This window comes from Apteryx mantelli, chromosome 21, assembly GCF_036417845.1.
Source record: "Apteryx mantelli isolate bAptMan1 chromosome 21, bAptMan1.hap1, whole genome shotgun sequence".
In the NCBI taxonomy this organism is placed as follows: Eukaryota; Metazoa; Chordata; class Aves; order Apterygiformes; family Apterygidae; genus Apteryx; species Apteryx mantelli.
In genome coordinates, this window is record NC_089998.1 from 2159916 (window position 1) to 2181588 (window position 21673).

Sequence of the window (21673 nt, forward strand, 5' to 3'; positions counted from 1 at the left end):
ACACAGTCAGAGAGATTACCGTGAGAAGCAGAGTGGAGTGACTCAATCAGCGGAATTTTACATGCTTCCTCCAGGGCCTGGTCAGCACGTGGCACGTTGTTACACATATAAGACATTTAAGAGAGCAACAAGCCAGCTGCCAGTTTTCAGCAGTTTGCAATGAGCAGAAGAGGCTGAAACTGGCTGAAGCTTTCATGGACAGGCAGCACCGGTAATATTACAGTATATTATGGAAAAGTTATTCTGAACAGATCTGCACATTTTAAATATACCCTAAAATATTAAGAAGTCTCTCAATATCTATTTTTAGTGTTAGTAAGATAGCCTGTCACCAAGTTTATTTTGCAGGTTAATGACATTCTCAAGATTATTTCTGATAAATAATATTTACACTGTCTTTTACACAGAGTGCATTTGCTGCATTTGTCACGATCAAATCACTGTGAGAAGTTTTGAGTAAAAAGAATTACACCTGTTACTAGGATCTTCAGGAAACACTATAAAATTCATTTGCATAGTGTTGAAAGCAATATACTTGGTAACATCTCACAACTTCTCACAAGAAATGCTAAACTCAGAATATAAGTGTTACCTGGAGTTAACACCATTCACAGAGGAACAGTATTTGTGGAAAAAAACTGAATAATTTAGACAAATTCAGAATGGCCAGACAGCTGCCATTTGATACAATAGTGCATTGATACAGCATATTTTCAGTCCAAATATGGCAATATGGTACAATCCTAAAAATAAAAGTGAATCCCTTGTGATATCCAGTCCTTTAGCTGTGTTCATTTCCTTTTAGGGCTCAAGTTTCCCACAGGAAAATTATAAAGAGGAGTTTGCCTACAGTGTCCTACATCATGTATGGATAAAGCATAAACAAAAAAATGCATGATGGAAGGTTTTCCTGCTCTTGGCAATTACGTACAAACAAGACTATTTAAAACACTAAAGATAAGAGGAAAAACACCCACCTACTCCAAAACAAACACACCTTTATCAGCACACAGTTACATAAAAGTCATCTGAGACAAGACGTGAAAACATGTGACGTATCATTTATTTCTTAAATGTATTTATGATCCATTCAGACCTTTCAAATAAAGTGTACAAGTGCATTTCAGAATAAAAAACTACACTCTTCACACAGCTCTGTAGAACACTACATTTCATCAAGAATTTAGAAGCAAAAACTTCCTATTAAACCACCCATGCATCCTTTGGCTACAATAATATCACTGATCAACAAGTACTGCTATTCAATTCTGAGCATCCCTTTAAAAAGAAGAAGCATCTTAAAATATGCTACCCCTTCCAAAGACCTCTCTTTAGATAGAGAACGTTAAATAAATTAGCTAGGCTTTTAGGCAAAACAGTAAGGCTATTTAGTACTGTTGATGCATGATCCATATATTTGGAGAACAGGCAATCCTAGGCTAAGCAAAATTTGTCAACAGCCCTTTAAATTTTAGTAGTATCAAGATTACATCAAACCAAAACAAATGACAGACAAAAATGTAACCAGTAGAACAATCACTGAAATATGTGCCGTTCCTCTTAGGATGGGAAGTGTTGATAACAGATTCAGCAAAGTGTTTATAAAATTCGCTAAGAAATACATCGACATTCTTAAAATTACATATTTTACAAAGCCCTAGTGTAAACTGTTTGACTGTACAATTACTGCCATGTTAATTTGGTTGTTTTAAAATACACACACACATATATACATATATATATATGTATGTACATCTACAGCAAAAGGGAAAGAAGCCAAGAGACGTATGACAGCTAGAGTACAGATCATCTCAAAGGGAATAATACATTTGCTGGAGTGTTAACAGCTGATAGTAAAATTAACTCTTGCAGACAATTATGCAAAGATTTAGGATCAGATATTTTTCATACTTCAGTTTATTCTAGTGCCGTTTAATATTTGAAAATGTGTAAGTATTATTTTAAATCAGTAGCATTTGTAGGTTTTGGCTCAACTATATTTTTTCCTATTATCAGCCTTAGCTGAAAAATCAGCTACAGAAATGCTTTAAGATAATGGGGTAGAAGTACTCCTCTCCGCTGTATTTGAACAGCGATTCTGAGTTGGCACAAAATATACGTTTTTGGAGCCACAACAATCACTGTTCCCCAGCTGTCTTGAATATCAGTCAAAATGCCCATCTTCCCCATCTCCCCCTTCCCTCGCAGGGCACAAAACAGAACAAATCCAGGCAGAGATTAAGACACCATGGGGCCTAGACTGATACTGTAATACTCTACACTGTGTCACAGTTAAAACAGTATTATAGAGTCGTAGAGGTTGGATTGGCTCAAAATTCACCTGTTTGCTTTTCTAATCTGCTTTGGCGGATTTTTTCCATAGTTCTTAACAGCAGGGGTTTCACGCTCAAACCTCTTATCTTTTAATACAAAATGATTTCCAGCATTAAAAGGTGCACAAAATATTACACACACGTACACATTCTTACATGCGATTTTATCTATTCTTGGCCTTTTCACTGACACGCAGGTAAAAAGTACCAGTTGTGATACTACTTGTGTAAGGAACCTGATTGATTCCCAAACAAAATTCCTCCTGACAACCATCAGAGAGATGTCGAACCTCCACAGAACACATTGCAACAACCTGACCAGTGGCTTTTGCTTTGCCAGTTACTGTGAAGGAGGAAGGAGACAGGTAAAAGATGAGGGGAAAAGAACATCCTTCAAAATAAGATCGCTCCGCTGCACTTTGTGCAGCAAAGCAACCTAAAAGCACACGCATGCACAGCCTCCCATGCTTGCAGTTGAACTGTAAACAGTATGTAAAAAACAATTTGGAAAAGGTACTAATACAGCTCTGAACTCCCTGAAGAAAAGACATACCCACGAGTATTAAGAACAATAAGAAAGCTCATCATTAGCAATTGCGAACTCATTTCCATCCTGTTGCGTTAATTAGAAGAATACAAAATTGAATCTAGTGTTCACATGCTACAACTACAATAGGAACTAGATTTCAAAGGTTACATAGGGAGGGGAACTTATCAGCATAGCGACTTGCAAAGCACTGGGCATTTCTAACGACATAGTTCTGCAAAGACAATATATGTGTTTGCAAATCCTTCCAGACAGTTCAAAAGTGTGGCTGAGGGCAATTCTGCTTCCTGTTATCTGAAAGGACTAACCGCACCGTTATTTTTAGTAGGTTTTAATGACAACAACTTATCCTCAAGAAATACCTAATCCCTCAAAAACTGAGGTGAAAGATGTATGCACCTTACAGCCCTTAGGGTTTCAGTTCTTTGTACACTAAACATCAATTCCTTTGACAGCATCTACAAAAAATGTTTTTAAAGATGTTTTAACGAAATACTTTTAATACCCAGTAATGCTAAAATTTAAAAATACTTCACAGTGTGGCACTAATGTAATTTCATAAAATTAGCAACTTCAGTTACCTAAAGCTCAAAGCCTTACATTATATTAAAATAGTCCAAAGATTTCACGCACACACAAAAATTCACTAGCACTATAAATATACCTAAGCCACTTTAGTGCAAAGTCTTTTTTTGCTTCCCCGACAAATCCCTCTATAGTCTTGCCAGCACATTAAAAACTTCATCCTTTACTAATCTAAATACTGATTTTCAAGGATTCATTTTCAGTTGAAAATCCAGAAGAATTTTTCACAAATTACAATAAAAGTAATGACTTGTTTATTAAGCATTTGATTGCTTGTATCATAGGATCTTTGTAACATATGACTTGCATATGCACAGCAAGATTGGTACGAGTTCATCTTTACAAGGAGATACTCGAATTTATATAACTTTTTAATCACAGGATCTCCACTAATGAACATCAGAGAGAAGCCAAGGCTTTGAATTACAAAATTACTATCCTCATCTTACAAATTCGTAAAAGGAAAGAAGCCAGAACAGGAAGTTCAGATTCCCTTCTCTTTCTCCGACGGCTGAATGGCACCTTCGCATCGTCTCTCGCCCGGGAAACGCTCGGGCACGGCGCTCCTCAGCCCAAGCAGCAGTTGCTATCTTCAAAACATTTTTGTCCATCTAAACCCAGATTCCAAAGACGGCTTCATGCAACGCACCTCTCCTCCGAATTTCTGAGCAGTCCTTAGCAAATAAAGCTCTCGCGTACAAGCTGCGCGCAGGTGACGGTCTTGCACCGACTTGGCCTCTGGGTCTCCCTCCTCGAAGCGGAGACCCGACAGTTCCTTTGATCACCTCAGTAATCATGACACTTCCCCTCACGTTTTCAGGCCAAAACGAAAAAGACTTTATTAACTTCTGTTTGTCACTTTAAGTAACCACTAATTCACTAGCTAGAGAATCGGTTTTGACTGGGCAGACAGTTAAAGCACACCAGAGGTTGCAAATAAGCATCCAAACGACTCAGATCAGGATGCGAGAACGCGACACGCTAACATTTCCATTAAGTGTTAAAGCTCAGGAGATCTCACCGAGTGTCACACAGGTGCAATCTGCAAGCACGAAGATAGGGGCCCTCGGAAACGTTCCCACATGGTGCAAGCGCTGAGCGCGGGCAGACCGCGGCTTGCTTGGCGCCTGGCAAGGGAACGAGACCAGAAAGGCGACAGAAGTCAACCTTGAGCGGAGAACCATCAGCAGAGTTGCCTGTATAAGCGGCATTTCGAGCATCGAGAAAACCTCCTTGTGTCACAGAAAACAGTGAAACGCTGGCTAAAACCAACTGCGCTAAACGAGACTATTTATTTCCCTATGGCGAGAACACCCGAGACACCCAACCACTACACCAACGAGCATTCTGCCATTCTACCAGAGGACAGCGAGCTTACGGGAGGCATGCGAGGTGACGCGCAACCACGACATACCTGCGGCTGCCCCGAGTCTTGGTGCAGCAGCCCTGGGGCAAGGCCCCGCTCCGATCGGACTGAACGGGGTGCCGCCAAGGGAGCCGCACGTTTCCAGGGCCAGCACAGCCCCCTCGCGGGCACACCTGCACCTTGAGCTGTGACAAATAGCTAATATCAAATATCTATCTAGATATCAAAATATCTAACGATGGGGAGCAAGGAAGAGAGGGCAGGAGCTCTGCAACGAAACGAGAGGCAGAACTAGCATTCGGGATTTACAAGGGATTCCCACGCCGGCAGCGGGGGAACCAGGAGCTCCTCCGCAGTGCAGCACATCAGGAGTAAACAGGGTGAACTCCGTCTTTAAGAACTTGTGTTATAAAGGAAATGACCCAAACCAAATGCTCCATTGTTCTGACATAACTGCAATTTATATCCAACCAGTGCTAGTGCACAACTGTTCAGCAGGTTTCTCTTGTTCATTTTAACTGGCCGCAACTTTCAGTTTCTTTTTATAAATACCACTGCATCTAATTTTAAATATACTAAATTTTAATTCTGAAGAGATTTTCTCTTCCAAAAGTATTCTACAGATATAATTTTAGCACTGAATTGTCCGCATTTGCTCATCTGCAAAAAAATGATGTTTTTCCGAAGTGGTAACTCTGCAACGCAAGGGCAATAAGGGAAATAAGACCTTAGAAGCTTTAAGATGTTGGCCTCTAAAAGAGAAGAGAACACCTCCCTCCTGGTGCAAAATGGTCTGTTTTCGGGGCAGGGGATTCTTTTCTAAAGCACTAGCCGGAACCAGGAGCAGAAGTTCTATCAAGTTCTGACGGGAAACAGTATCAGACTGACATGTTTCAGGCTTCCTGACTCCCGAAGGGTCAATACACCTGTTAACATCACACCAGTTGCTAATATCACCAGGAATACATGAAAATCTGCTTATCGATTTTGCATACTGAATGTTTCACACTCCCATTACATGTATGCTTTGGAAGTCTCTTTTTCAGAGCAGAAAAACTGGAGTTTGCGACTTCCTATAGGAAAAGCCGTAACGGGGAGAGGAGGGAAGAACAGCTTAGAGCTGCAGCGTGACACTACAGTTTGGAAATTCTCATCCAAGCCTCTGCTCTAAGAAAGACTCCCCCTAATTTTGTGCTACTCTTAAGCTTCTCTGTGCCTCCGTACTTTGTACCATTTCCTTCTTGTAGAAGACTTATGATAAACACTGGAGATTTGGCGCTCTGACACCCTGAGCTGTGTCAGAATTCCAACCAGCAGAAACAAATTTCTGAATGTGAAGAAGCTTTAAAAAAAAAAAAGTACAAAACCCCTAATAGCAAATAAAGACTGTAAAAATTAGTAATATTCAATTTAAAAAAATGACAGTAGACAACAGCAGAACTTTTCTCACAAAAAGATAATCGTTGAGTTTAAAATATTGTCACTTGAGTTTGAGATTATAAAAATAATATTTCACAGATTTTTTTCCCAACCTATTTGTAAAATGACAACATAATCATAGCCTAAACTTCCAGTATTTTTTTTTTAAATCAAGAGTACTGGATGAAGCAAATTATCACATTCTGAAAGGCTGTGCATATAAAAATGTTTTCCCATAGTTTTAAAAAAAAAAGGAAAAGAAAAAAGCAGCCACTGAACTCCATTCTGTAAATTGAACCTTCTAGCAGCTCAATCTGAAAGTGAGGCAGATAACCCTAATAAAAAATAAATTTATAGTCTGAGATGGAATTTCAAAATGAATACATGTAACCATATCACCACACACAATTTCTACGAAGATCTTATTTGATTTCTGTATCCTCCTCCTCATGGCGTTCATCTACCCAATGGTCTTGATACTAATTTCTAAAGCCCTAGGCACACTCAGATACAAATATGGCCAAGAAAAGATTAGTTTATGTACAATGATGAAAGTCATCCAACTGGAAATTTTGCTGTGTAACAATTCATAGCACAAATTGTGATGAAAACTGTGCACGTACCTCATGTTAACTATATGACAAAATATGTTAAGTGGACTGCTGACTAAACAAGGTAATGGATTTCAAATTTCTTCCACAATTGGCACAGTAAGCAACATTCACCCCTATGCAACTTAACTGCAGACAACAGAGATTCAAATGCATTTATAAATATTTAAAATATCTCATCACATACAAACCTAGAACAACATTAAATTAAATGACAGGAAAAAATGTAATTTAAAGTTTAAGAAATAGATAAATTAACACACACAAAACTAGAAACATTCAACACTAGTCTACCAAGGCAATTTTAAAAAGCGTCTGTAAAAACTGATGCTAGATGAAACTTGAATGCATCAATTGGCTGCAATTCCTCTCCTCTTCATCTCTCAGATCGTTCCAGATTCTGCTTTGCACCTCTCATGGAAATCATCTGAGCCGATGAAGATTTTGAGATGGATATGGCAACTGAACAAGCAAAAGCCTAGCTGTTAGGAACATCATAATGAAACTTAGCTGTAAAGCAACAGCAGCAGCAAACATGTATCTGCATCTGTAAAAAAACAGGAAACTAAGTACAACTCTAGGCTTTTAGATGAGGCAGCAACTGCTTCATCTCAAATGTCTATGCCTTCATTTAGACCTCTTACCTTTTTTTAAACTTTCCATGTTCTCAAAAGCTAACATACAATTTAAACCCTTTATTCATGCTATAAATGACTGAAAAAAAATGTATCAACATTTGTCCTCAAACTTCCACTTAAACCTGAAACTGCCATATGATGGGTTTTAGGACCTAGCAGATTTATTTCCTTCTGTTAAATTAAATCAAATGCTATTTTAATGCTAGACTGTATCACTTCAAAGGCTTGGAAATGTTAGCTAAGGTGAAGAGTAGGAGAAAAGCCATAGAGAGTTTACCTGAGAGGCTGTTCCAAAAATACCACAAATGCTTTGATATTAGTGACTAAAGCCCTTAAATTGCTCCCCAAAGCCCACCTATGCCATAATGCCTGCAAAACACTGGAGAACAATTAGCCAGCTGATGTGTTGCGAGTTTATTATACCATGCATAAATGACTCACTACACCCTTATGCTCTGCTCCCCCATGGCTGTCTGTCATATTCAAGTCTTGTCTCTAACCATAATTCAGAAGAGATCGCTGCTACTATGTGCGTGCAAAGATTACAGAGCAAGCCCTGGCTCTAGACACCGTCTTAATACAGAAGACGGCAAGTAATTTAACTGTGAAGGCATCAGGATCGAGACAACCATAAAATTCTTAACATTTCAGATGAACTGAGGAAGTTTATCTTGACAGGCTTGGACTATGGATGAAACACTTTGAGAGCAAACCAAGATATGATTTAAACATGCTTTGCAACAGGGCTCTCAAACCCAAACTAGCAGCAGCAGTAGGGTTCTGCCCCATCTTCCCCAGGAACAGGTACATGTGTAGATCCCTGAGGGGAGCACACGTATATCTGCATTTACTCCTGACAAGTACAAGTCATACCAGGAGTGCTTCATCCAGCTCCTCTCTTTTCTTCCCTGTTTCCTCAATGGCATCCTCACAAAAGTGTAATAGAGCAAATGCGGATGGGAGACAAGGAGGTCTAAGAGCGATTTTTGCATGTGCAAACATGGGACATAGAGACAAACTGTCATCCTCCAGGGCAAAGTGTGGAAGATCAGATGCCAGAACTCAAAGCAAATCACAGAGGAGGGTATACGTTTGCTTGTGGGAGGGACAGGGTAGACTACTAGAGAAAGGATGATCCTGGTCTACAACAACAGTGGACCTGAAACCATTAAAAACAAAAAAACCCTACAGTCTTCCCTTTGGCCCAGAGAGTTGCCACAAGCTCTAAAACACTCTTCTTAAATTAATTTTCCCTAAAGATTTTCATCGCCACTATGACTAACAACATATACCAACCGAATGCAAGAGCTCAAAGAATTCCCCAAACTCAACCCATTAAACGCACAGCCTGGAAGCACAATGAAGGAAGTTATGGTTTATAATCTGCTTTCAGAGCAGAGGTGTGCTTTGTGGGAATATCCCTGTACCAAGGACAGAGCTAGAAAAAGAGCGATGCAGATTGTAATCCATTATTACAGGGATACAGGATTCACAAATACTTTTGGTTTCCAATATCTCATTTTATGTGTCCATAGAAAGACAAGGATATTCCTCAAGAAAATGAATCAGTTTGAGGGCCATATTGCATTCTTAACAGCATTACAGTACTCACATATTTCATCTAAGCTAGTTCCACAAAGTTGCGGTCAATGAAACTTTGCTTCTCAGATACTGTACTTCGTTTGACCAGTTTGATACGTGTTTGCCAAAAGGATTTAGCTCCTGCTATATTCGAGCCATCTTTAATCCCATGAAGCCTTAAGAAAAATGTCTCTGATTTAGCTCTGTGCACTTATTCATAACTCAAATACTACAGTTAAATTTACAACATAGTTCCCTTAGCTGTTTAGAAGACAATTGTTTTCTTTCCTTTCCCCTTAAGTTCTAGTATGTAAAATATCAGAAGAATTTAGATTAAAAAAAAAGGGGACGTTATTTTTAAAGTTGTTCTTGAGAAAATTTCCACACACAAAAATGTGGCATTTCTCCACTGTTTTGAGAATAATTTTCACATGTTGGCATCATCCTCAAGTGGCTGCCACAATTCTGGTATCATAAAACAACAAGCATTTTCTCTTAGCTTATCAAAACACATTTTATTTTACTGCTAAATTTGGTCTGATCCAAGTTTTTCGTATCACTTCACAACAAGTAGGAAAACGCAGATGCTGTACTCCGATCACATACAAGCACTCTCCTAGCGAGATGGGGCGCAGAAGCCAGATCAGTCCTAAGCATAGGACTGTTCAGATCACATTACTGCGTTCATGGCTCGTTAAGAGTTGAAGTCCACACTAAAATGTTCACATTATTCACTACTGTTCTAGAAGTCCTGTCTAGGTAGCACTAGAAAACAAACAGTTTGGCCCCTTCTATTATGATGCTGGAACATTGTGTCAATATACTTTGGCATATATTAAAAAAATCCCTGTAATATACCATATACTGTGACATTTCCACTTCAGATCTATCATTTACATGTGAAGCACGAATCTCAAAAGAACCTAGTAAAGCTGTAAGAAAGACTACATTTTGCTGAAGCTCTCAGACACCCACTCCATTCAGTCACACCAGCTGGAGAGGTAAGTGTCAAGATACAGCTTTATTCTTAAAAATGAATACGGAGGTGAAACTCCACAGCCTCCTCCACGGCAATAAATTTTTAAAGTGAAATCACAATGATATGTGCTCCTGATTCTTCTATGTCAGCAGCATTTCTCAGAAACCTTTTTGCAAATCTGGACATCTTAAAATCATATTTAACTTATTTGGAATTTACAGAATTGTCCCTGCACTTCCCAGTCACATTGATACGCTTCTTAGATGTGACATCCATTGGAAGATCTTTTGCTCCTAGAGGTAGAGGAGTCCTTAGCTACCCTCGGTCTAGCACAAGAGGCACAAATAGCCCCCGAGAGACGCTTAAGCCCCTTCTGAAAGACACTGTTGGAGAGACTGTAAATGACACAGTTGCAGAAACTGTTGCTAATGGCAAGCCAAGTGGTCAAGAAGGACGCAACGCGATTACTATAGACATTGGAGCTCTCCAGCAAAAAATAGATTATATAGGGCAACCAGAGGATGTAGAAGACACTGGTGATGCGAAAAAGGACCATGGCATAGCGCTTGTCGGGGCAGGGCTGCGCCTCCCCAGCCTCCCCGTCCTGAGAGCTGAAGCGCACTCGCCTCTCGTTGATCTCCTTGGTGTGCTGCTGGCAGATGCGGAAGATGTTGAAGTAAGTGAAGCAAACGATGAAAGCGGCAGGGGCATAGAGCATCACCACAATGAAGAGAGTAAAATAGGGATCGGTGTTCCAGGAATTGGCACACCATCGAAACACATCCCCATGATATCCAGGCTTGCCCCAGCGAAAGGAGGGTAAGAAGACTAGGCAGGAGTACAGCCAAATTATCAGTATGCAGATTCGAAGCCTCCACGGGGTAACCAGGGTGTTGTAGGTCAGCGGTTTAGTGATGGCAATGTATCTGTCAATACTAATGCACGCCAAAGAGGCCATGGAGACACTCTTGAGCACTGACACCACATAACCAAAGATTTGGCAAACCAAGGACTCACTCAAAACAATAGGATAGTGCAGCAGAGACAGAGAAGGCACCAGACAGCTCACACCTACCAAGAGGTCAGCATACGCCATAGTCTGGATGAAGTAACTGGTGGTGTGGTGGTTCAGTAGAGGTGCACAGTGAAAGACAAATATCACTATAATGTTTCCTGAAATAATCAGCACCATGAGGAACACTATAATAACCACTTCCAAGAGGCAAAAATTGATTGTCTCCAAATAGCTAATGGCCAGGAGACAGAACGGCCGGCCACTCTGGTTGCCAACCAAAGAGGAGTTCATCTTGAGCACTGCAGTGATCTCTCTACTTCATGCTCCTGCCTGCTGCCTGCAGCCACTCCAGGCAGCTGCTGTCATTGCGGCTGCTTCTGTGTGTGTAGCAATGTCAAAACCGGAGCTCGAGTCCCCACGGCTGCTCCAGATGCTGCTGCTGCTGCTGTGCATTGTCTGCAACACAATTCCCCTTTAAATCCGGCTCCCTGCTGCTGCTGCTGCTGCACCGGGACCCAGCAGCAGTCATGTCAGCAACTTCGCACACACACACAGGAGAGGGCTGCTATTAAAGCCCTCCCGAGTCGGCTGCGTCGCTGAGGAGGGATGAGGGACCGGGGGAAAGAGGGAGAAGGAGCCTTCAGCAAGTCGGCGCGAGAGTCCTCCCAAAAGCTGACAGAAGAGAAGGGGAAAGCGTTGTACAGCATCGCCTCCCCCCCCAGCGCTCCTCGCCCCGCGCCACCACCTCCATCGCCATCCTCCCTTCCCCACGCCCTGCTATACGGCTTTTCCCCCCCGCCACCATCCAGCCCCACAGCTCCGCCGTGCCTCCTTTCCCTGCCTTCCTCCATTCCACCACCATCCTCAGCCTCGGGCAGCCAGCGGCGGAGAGGGGGCTCTGGCAGAAGGGGAGAGCGGGGAGGGAGCAGCCCCCCCCCCAGGAATCTCCCCCCCCCCTCCCGGGGCTCCCGCGGCAGAGGGATGCGCGGAGGGGAGGCCGGAGGGGGGGGAAAAGCCGGGGGGGGGGGGGGAGGATCCGGCCCTTCTCTCCTGGCTCCATTTTGCACCGCGCTTTTGTTCCCGGGTCCCGCCGCCCACCCACCCACCCACCTACCTACCTGCCGCCGCGCCGCCAACAAAAGCCCCGGCGCATCCTCGGCCGGCAGCCGCGGTGCGCTCCGGCCCCAGCCCCGGTCCCAGCCCCGGCCCCGCCGGGGGAGGGCACCGAGGGGCAGGACGGCGGCGGCAGGGGGAGGGGAGCGGAGCGGAGCGGCAGGAGGGCGCGGCGCCGGCAGCGGCACCGGCAGCGGCGGCAGCAGCGGGGACCCGGCCCGCAGCCCCCGGCCCCGGCCCCGGCTCCGCGCCGCCCCCCGCCGGAGCCGCCCCCGGCGCTTCCCGCCCCCGCAGCGGCGGCACCGGCTGCCCAGCGCCGCCCCGAGCCTCCCTCCCGAAGGCAGGTTTCTGCCGAAAGCATTCGCAGCCGCCCGGGTAAAAGGGGGGTGGGGGTGGGGGGGCCGCGTTGAAGCGCTCGGTTTTAATGGAAAGCGTCCGCAGCGCGAGCCCTTTCGGGAACGGCTTATTCCGGAACGAGCAAAGCTGCTTCTCCTGGTTGATGGAGTTTGGGTTGCTTAGGAAACACTCGCAGCGCAGGGTACCGGAGCCCAGGGATGTATCCCACCGGCAAACAGATGCCGCTTCCATAGGTAAGTCGCCCCCCCCCCCCCCCCCCGCATAAGCGTGCGCCAAACCCAAGGGTGCCGCCGTCACCGACGTCGCCCGCCGCGGCCCAGGCGGGCTGCAAAAGCTGAGGACGCGCCAGAGAGCAAACGTGCAAGGGATTCCCAGCCCGGCACACTGGATAGCAATGCCAGGCACGCATTTCACCGGAAAAACCTCTACCACGCGTACAAGCCGTGGATGCCCTAACAGAATACCAGCACCTTGTCTGCAAAACTTGCGAAACACGGCCAAGAGCGGGTAACTCGTTTGACACGTCAGGCGACACGTTCGCACGAGACGCGGCAGCTCGTTCCACGGCTCCAGACGCCAGACCGCTCCGGAGCCGGAACCCGGGCCAGGCCCATCGCTGAGGGACTGGAGCGAGGCCCTTCGACAATCTACAGCCGTTTTGACAAAAATGAAAGCGTGCAACTGGCATCTGCGCTAGCTTAAGTTCACACGTTAAATTCAGTCGGTACCAACCAACCCAAGACTAACCTAAGCTAAACTTCTGTCATACCGTGGGATATCTAACAGGAAACGAATCTCAGCCAGAAGGCACAGATCCCCGAGCAGTCACACTGCAGCGCCTAGGATTTCAGCTGACTTGTACTAGGGGGAAAAAAAACAACAACTATGCACTGTATTGGTCAAAATTCTATACTGCACAATAGCATGATCTGACAGGTTTTTATTCTCGTAAAAAAGCCTGAAAACCTTGATTTTTCTTCCTCATCTTTCCCCCACAAAAGCTCCCTTTACAATTGTCCTTCATTTCTGTTACAACTGATGGCATTTCTGCTCATGGAAAATGAAGTACTAGAACTGTAGCCAGGAAACATAAACTTCAAATTAAATTTAAGCAAGTGTATTGTGGCTATACAGAAAACAAGCTAAGATTGAATTACTGCTGGAGAAATGATCTCCTATCTTTCCAAAACAGAGAAAGATTTACATACCAATTGGTTCAAATAGTGTTTCTAGGTCCCTAGGCATGAATAGGCGCATTATAAACACCTTAAGACAATGACACACATTGAACTTTGAATATATCTCAGATATATGAAAAGAAGGTAGTATTGGAAATCCTGAGGCTGACCAAAACAAAATCTGATCATTGAAATTTCAGTGCAAAAGATATACCAACAAAACCCCCTCTTTTTTTTTTTTTTTTAATTAAAAGTACAGACTTATCTCCTATACAGCTGACAGGTATTTCTATATATAAAAGAGAGAAAGCGCACACTATTTTTTCCTTTAACTGCCATTCTATTGTTTCTTCAAAGTTAAGAGCAGTAAGTCTATTCGCAGTTCATGTCAGCCTACCCCTGCTTAACACATCCAAAACCAAAGCAGCAGTATCTCACGTTCGCACTCTCAAGCATCTCTGCTCCAGAAGGCAACAGGCACGCCAGACTCCGGGGTGGCTTGTGAAGTGCAGAAATCGCAACTAGAAGATAACCGAGCAGGATACAAACCCACCTACTCAGCCAGACATGAAAGGCGAGTTCTGTGGTCAAGTGTGCAGCCAATCTACCACGAGGAATCACTTCCAAAAGACATTAAAACATACATTTTAGGTAGCTAAGTGATTACAGGTACCAGCCATTGAAAATATTTTTGTATTGTAGATATTTCTAGCACTTGATTCAGTAATACAACTCAATCTCATCTAACACTACTAAAAGGTATTTGAGAAATCATTCAAAGCTAAAAATGAGACCGTTCGAGACAACTACTGCTTATAAAAGATAGTGAAATCATATTGCCACATGATCAAAACTAAACAAACAAGGGACCTATAGATTTAGGCACACAGCAAGGCTACTGCATATGATTTATACCATGATTCACAGATGTATGTAATCTCAACTGATCATACAAAATTGTGGCGCATGATACTCCGGAAAATTAAATGTATTCTTCTCAATTTAGATACACTCATGGAAATATGATTGTGATACAAGTGGAAAACAAATGTTAACCACCCACAGCTAAAGCACTGTTACATTTATCCCATTGATGAAGCAATACATTCAGTCAAATAATGATAGCGACATTTTAATCTATTTTTTCAGTAAAAATTAGTATCATTTGCACAAAGACTGAGGGGTGCATTTGGTAGAACTTCTGTGTATTGCAATGCTCTGCTCATGGAAACAAAGAAGTAGGAAAAAGAGAAAGTAAGTAGCAAGAGTCCTGCTGTAAGGCACTAAGAAAAACTGTACAAAATTAGTCTCTTATTAGGCTTAAAATTCCTGTTAGAAATGGTAACCCTGGGGTAGCATTCCAGGACACCCTTCCTGCCACTGTTTCTTTTGCTTGTGCCACAAGACATCCCTCTCATGTCAAATCTTTCTTAATACAGTGTATTTATCTCGTACAGCAGTTCATGTTTCTTCCCTTTAGACATTATTTCCTCCCACACAGACCTGTATCGCCCTCCCAAAAGCCTTTGTTTTCCCCTCAATATTATAAATGCCAGGTTCGCAAATTTGTGGTATTATGATATACTTCAAAAGAGCACCACTGATCTGCGAGATAGTTTATATTAGTCCTTTTCTGAAAACCTTGACTGAAAAGTGGCTATTGTGTATTTTGCTTTATAGCATGCTATTTTTAACCTGTGTGGTTAGCTTTACAAGTTTTCCATTCAACAATATTCTCTATCCAACTATGACTGTCAAAAGCATGAAGTATTTTTTCATTAGGTATCCATTAGTGCCTGGAGTGAGTCTCCCCACGTCTCTCCTCCTACCTTCAGTGGCTGGAAGCCTGAAGATTATCAGCCATAACCACGACTGCCAAAGTCCTCTCCGGAACAGATGCCTCTCACTGGGATTGTCTAGATCTTTCTACCTAGAGTTGTCTTCCTGTCCCCAGCAGGGACGTGACCTTAATTCAGCGGGCTGGCTCTCGTCCACACTCCCCACCATGACTCTGGCAATCTGGAGCTGCTAAAAGCTTCATTACTGCACACAGATGGTGCACAAATTCTCAAAAGTCGTTTGTGGAAGTGCCACAGTGGTGAAACCTCGGCACTACTGCAACGACAAAAGCACAGTGTACAAACCCAGCTAGCGCTTATCAAAGCCATAAAGAGTAAATAACGAATAAACACTGCTGCGATGACTGTAGGATGCAACGAACACACCTTGCGGCACGGGTTCAAAGCTCCTTCCTATGCCTAAGTCGGATTCAAGAGCAGAAGGGGATGCAGCCTTCACAAGTAAAACACAAGGGAAGACACTTCACTTTCAACAGCTCAGTAGCCACACAACAGTAAACAAGCAACTACGTAACTTGCATTTAACTTGCAACAGAAAGCAGAAACCACATATTCCCCAGGCAGTATGTGCCAGAATTCAACAGGAAAGCAACCAAACAGCAGAAGAAATACTGGGGAGCCTGCATCCACCACCCTGCTCACAAGAACAGAAAAAGGAAAAAAAAAAAAAAAAAAAAGTCACTGAAAAGAGGCCAGGATCTTTTGAAGCAGCTGTCAGCACAGATCCTTATTAATTTGGGGCTGTGCTGCCACATAGGGTCATGAAAAGCCTGACAGAAATCAAATGCAGCTACAGAAATAGAGGTCAACATTAAGAGAGAAGGGGCAATGGATCATGAGTACTCAAACAGGCTTACTGCATCTCCTGCTTGCACTGAAGAGCAAAGGTTTTAAATCAATTCCTCGTGCTGCCGCTCCATGCCAAAGTAGTTATTCTCAGTTATACCATTTTTCAATGCATTTCAATGCAAATAACTTGCATGCTTGCCAGAGCAGAATTTGTAAAAGTGACATATAAAACATGGCAGAGCATTACGAGGCAGGTAAGGCAATATATATTAAAGCATCTGGCCATCACATGATGAACAGCCTCTTTTTTATTTTTTTTTGGACACATTCACTCCTGTGCTTTGCTTCATATTGAATATAACTGAGCTGCTATTCTCAGAACATCAAAAACAACTAAGCACATTAGAACTCCAAAGTTATCAATAATCTGTTAAATGCATGAAAGCCAAACATTAAGGCCAGGTACAGTCCATCATTATTAGAGTTAGCTTTACTTAGCAAGTTTATGACGGGTCTGCAAGTGTTATCTTCCTGGGTCCTGAATTTGTATTCTCATCAGCCTCCCAAACTAATTTTGCATGCTTTGCCTATTCTCATCCTTAGCACTTCCATACAGCCCCTAATACCTTTTTGAAATCTTCTGCTTCTCCCACTGCCTGTAGATTGAAGAAAACACGGCTGCATTGCGAACCAACTAAACAGATACTTTCACTCTCAAAGCACCATTCCTGTCTGTCCATTCTACGTACTCATGTAGTTTAGAAGTCGCAACAAAGCAAACAGCCACAATGATGGTCTAATAAGGCACTTCAATATCAGAGCAGACTTTGTTTTCATTTGCTCAAGCAGGTTATTGTAGTAAGCTGCAACAGAGCCCAAAAATGGTCATTCACTGCTAACTTTCTTACAGTAGTTAATTTTTGAACTAATTTCCAAGGCTGAATGACCATTGCAGGTATTGCTGGGTAGCCAGTCCTTTTGCTGCACATCGCAATGCTTGATGAGCCAGCTCCCTTTTTTGGGGGCTTTACAGGTGCTTCCAAAACACTAGAGGCAAGTTATTTCCTTTGTTTCTGCCACTTGCAAATGAGTGGAACAGTTTCACAGATTTAAAAATTAATTACATGATTCCTTTTTAGATCACAAAGACAGCAGCAGCGCGTGTCAGCAATGCACCACAGAGATGACTTCTTTCATTCCGATACCAAAATATTGAAACAGAGAAACAAGTGACATGGTCAGCTACTCACTGGGCAATTAGAACAACACAACAGGAGTGACTGTGAAACACTCCTTGCCAGAGCATTCAACCGCCACATTATTTGTATGATTTATGCACCATAAATCAAAGTTAGATTTCTACTATGCATGTAACCATAATCAGGAATTCAGATCAAGTTTCTACTACATTCAGTAAGAGTATGTGAAAGTATTTATGGCAGAACGTTTTTAGCTAATCTTACATGATTCATTTGAAACATGTAGGATCCTTCCCACATGATTCCAGCAAAAACTGAGTTTTATTTCAGAAGCCCTCTTCCCCTCAGAACAAGGTCTTTCATTGCTCCTTGCAAATCTATGCCATCAGAACATAGATATACAAAGGCTGATTCAGGCATTTTGTCTTTTAACTGGTGAACAATTAATTTCTGTTGTTATTCTTGTACTAAACTTACATCGTTAGCCATTTTAACACAGTCCTTATAGACTTGCACAGTTGATGAAAGCAGTAAAACACAACTTGTCTACACAGACAACGATCAAATCCAAACTTAGCATATTGAATTTCTGGGGAGGGAAGAGACATTTCATTTTGTGACACTGAAAGATGACTGCATATATGATTTTTATTTTCTTTTCCTATATTACTGAGGTCAGCATTGACAAAGTTAAAAAAAACTGCTGTCCAGAGCAAAAATGTCTAAAGTGCTCTGTTTCTTCTGTCAAAAAAGAAGCTGCAATATCAACTAGCTTTGGATTTTTAGCATCAACATTAAGACAACATGGCAAAATTCAGCTTTCATACAGGAAATTCAAGCAAGCAAATGAAATAAGCCCCCTGAATCTCTGTTGATGATGAAACAATTAATAGAACATTGATTTTCAACAACCTATCCCAGAATTAATCCGAGTGAGTAGGAATACTAAAAAAAGAAAGCATTCTTTAAGTAGAGATAATGCAACAACTAATACCGCATGCTGATTTTTTTTGCTGGAGGGAGGATTGAATTATAATGGCTAGTTGATTCATTATATTCAGACGCATTCCTGAACCTTTAAGCAAGAGTACACACACTTGGAAGTCTCTGTATTTCCATTCCTTCAGATGTGAAAAATAAATAAATAAGTAAAGCTACATTCTTCTACCTTTGTGATGAGAATTCGATACTTCTCCACCAGATGATCGTTATTATGACACCCTGCCAGGAGCTGCCACACTTCTCCTCTTAGAGCCTCAGGGACGCCACTTCTCACCAGCGCTGACAACGTCTTTGGCCTCACGCTCAGATTGAGGTGCCTGGGCAGGGGTGAAGGGATGTTACCATGATTCCAATACAAATACATGAATACATAAGCAACAACTCTTGCGCAATGTTAAACATGTATAACGATAGGAATTTCAAAATAGTTCTTGTGTTGCCAGCATCAGTCAAGTTCAAGTTATGAAGGAGACAGATTTGGAGAAGCACTTTCCAAGCTATTTCCTTGATTCTTATTAAATCTAGATAGAATATAAACATATGTTATAAAACACTCAACAGCTCAAAAGTCTACAGCTAAAACTAGAATTGGAGGACAGATACCACATTGTGCAAGATCCAAAGATCTCTCTCTGAGCTTTAAAATTAAAAAAGTGTTACATATTTATCTCAAAGTATACCAAAAACGAGAATCAGTTTACAGAAGCATATATTGCTTTCTAGACCATCTGCACTAGAGTAGGCAGGTAACTGGCAGGGAAGGAGGGAGGGCAAGCAACCACAGCTGTCAAAAAAGCACACGTTCTTTCCTAACTACAGCCATGCATTTAAACAGCTTTCCCTATTACACAAGGTAGTCCTATCTAAACAGTTTTTTCTAGTTAGACTGGTAATAGCTCACAAATTGCAGTAACTTAAGTTATAAAAAATAAATACAATTTATACAGTTACAGAAAGTTAAGCTGGACAGTCCCTTCGTGGTTCATACATTAAAACCCCAGAAGACACAAGCTTTCAATCAAAATAATTACAGTTTTTCTACAGTGACTACAAGAAAACTTCTACATAAAATGATTAAGAGAACTGATAGATAAAACTAGGTAAAAACTGAACTTTAGTCATATTTATCGCATGCTCTTCTTAACAATAAACTGATGCTTAATAATGCTTCTTAACAGTCTAAGATACACGTGGATGATAATTTTACACAGTTTGAGACTCCTCGTTGCCTTCCTCCAGTCTACAATGGTCCAACACAATAATCTGTAGATTAGCTGTGGTGGACATTCAAATCAGAATATATTTCACAAGAGCTAATACCATAATCGCCCCCTTTGCTTTGTTTCAGGTGTGCGTGTTCTTGAAATTCTAAATCTTATCTCCCAAAATTTTAAATATCGGAATCTTCTCCATTAGAACAGATGCATAACTGAACTTCACTGCAGCAAGAGCTCCAAGCACTTTTAATTTAGAAGAAAATCTATTCTCTAAACCCAACCAACCACAGGAAATATTTACACATTTTATCTCTGTGTATTTATATTTATATACTTATATCTGTGTATATTTCACATATGTATCACATTTATTGTATTTATCATAAGGTATATAAATATATATGAATATTTATATAAAATACTTATTATAGATAAATATACAACCCCTTTGTGAAGATCTATAAAACTGCTTTGCCTTATCCTCAGATCAGAATAACAGTAATTCCAGTGAATATGGCCATGAACTGTTAGGCTGTAAATTAAAAGCCACAGACTACTAGATTTTTCCAAACTGATTTTGAAATGAGAAAATTATGTGACTCACCACTTATAAAATGAGCCAAATATTATTAAGAAATCACAAAATACCAATGCATATTTAATTGCTATACAAATTTAATTACAGGATTCTAAAAACCTAGCATGAAACTACCTGAACTCTGATTTTTATGATTTTCAATCCTCTTATGTTAAAAGCTCAAGGATCATTACTTGCAAATACTCATTTTTTTGTTAAGAAGGGAAGCCCTTTAACACATATTAAAGTTGTTGTTGCCAGCATTAGCACAGAAGCACTCCATATCCTCTTAGAGCTGCCAAAGCATTTTCAATGACAGTCAGGTGGCTGAATTATCTTTCAGCCGTTGGAAGAGTTACAGAAAAATTCAAGTTGAAAGAAACTTTCTCATAGCAGCAGATGTGTAGAGCTGATCTGTTAAAGATGTTTCTAAAAGTCTAGGGGAGGGAGGGAAAAAGGATTATACATCATTTTACCACAGCCTTCTCTTTCTCACAAATGTGTCATTGCTGATGTCCACTTTCCTAGAAAACAAACTGGAGTAAAAGGACTTATTTGAAAAAGTATTAAATAACTGTAGAAAATCAAAACTAATACCTGATTGTGATAAGCTTAATTTAAAGAGAATCCTGGCTAAGACATCACCTCAATACTTTTCCTCATCTAAAGCGCGTGGCTTAATCTAATCTCTGTTGTCCAGCTCCTTAGAGCTAATTTTCCATTCAGACCTCTGACTGCTGCACACTCTTTGCTCTGCTCTTCAACACTAGGAAGCAGAAGGCAACAGCTACAGCCAGAGTCGAAATGTAGCATACAGGAGCTCAGTCTGCTGACGCTGGGCTTGTCTGTCACCCTTGGGGGGGGGCAGGGGGGAACCACTGATTTTTGCAATAATCAGCATCAGCTTCTCAGAGCTGCTCAGGCGACTGCAAGATGACTAAAAGGTCCTTCAGGAAGGAAGAACGGGTGTTACATTAGCAACCTGACTGTCAAGAAACACTGTTCTCAGTATACTGGCATTTTCTATGAAAAAAATAGAATAGCTCATGCACTTCCTTCTTGGCAGGCTCTGGATCCATCTTCCTTTAGCTGAAGGGAAGAAAAGCATCTTTGCAATCCAAGTACAAATCTCCCATATTCTTAAGCTACAGTAACTAAGAAATGACAGCTGTAGAAAAAATTGGCTGTGAACTCCATAGGAGTTACAAAGTAGAATGGAAGTGATCTAGGCAAAATAAACACAAAAGAAAAGCTGCATTTTCTTTATACTACTTAGGAGGTTATATTTTCCTTAAAAAAAAAAAATAC

General features: G+C 41.6%; 2 protein-coding genes across 5 annotated transcripts in view; both read right to left on the reverse strand.

Annotated features, from left to right (window-relative positions):
• Nucleotides 1-21673, reverse strand: part of RABGAP1 (RAB GTPase activating protein 1) — a 76523-nt gene that overhangs the window by 26035 nt on the left and 28815 nt on the right. For all 4 annotated transcript variants that reach the window (XM_067309324.1, XM_067309323.1, XM_067309326.1 and 1 more), the window contains exon 13: nt 18738-18888. In XM_067309324.1, the coding sequence (XP_067165425.1) occupies nt 18738-18888 (151 nt within the window). The remainder of the gene's footprint in view (nt 1-18737; nt 18889-21673) is intronic.
• On the reverse strand, nt 9527-12269 carry GPR21 (G protein-coupled receptor 21). The gene is made up of 2 exons (XM_067309327.1): nt 12193-12269; nt 9527-11746 (listed from the first exon to the last, which is right to left on the reverse strand). Exon 2 carries the CDS (start codon nt 11363-11365, stop codon nt 10319-10321), a length of 1047 nt encoding a protein of 348 aa, XP_067165428.1. The 5' UTR covers nt 11366-11746; nt 12193-12269; the 3' UTR covers nt 9527-10318.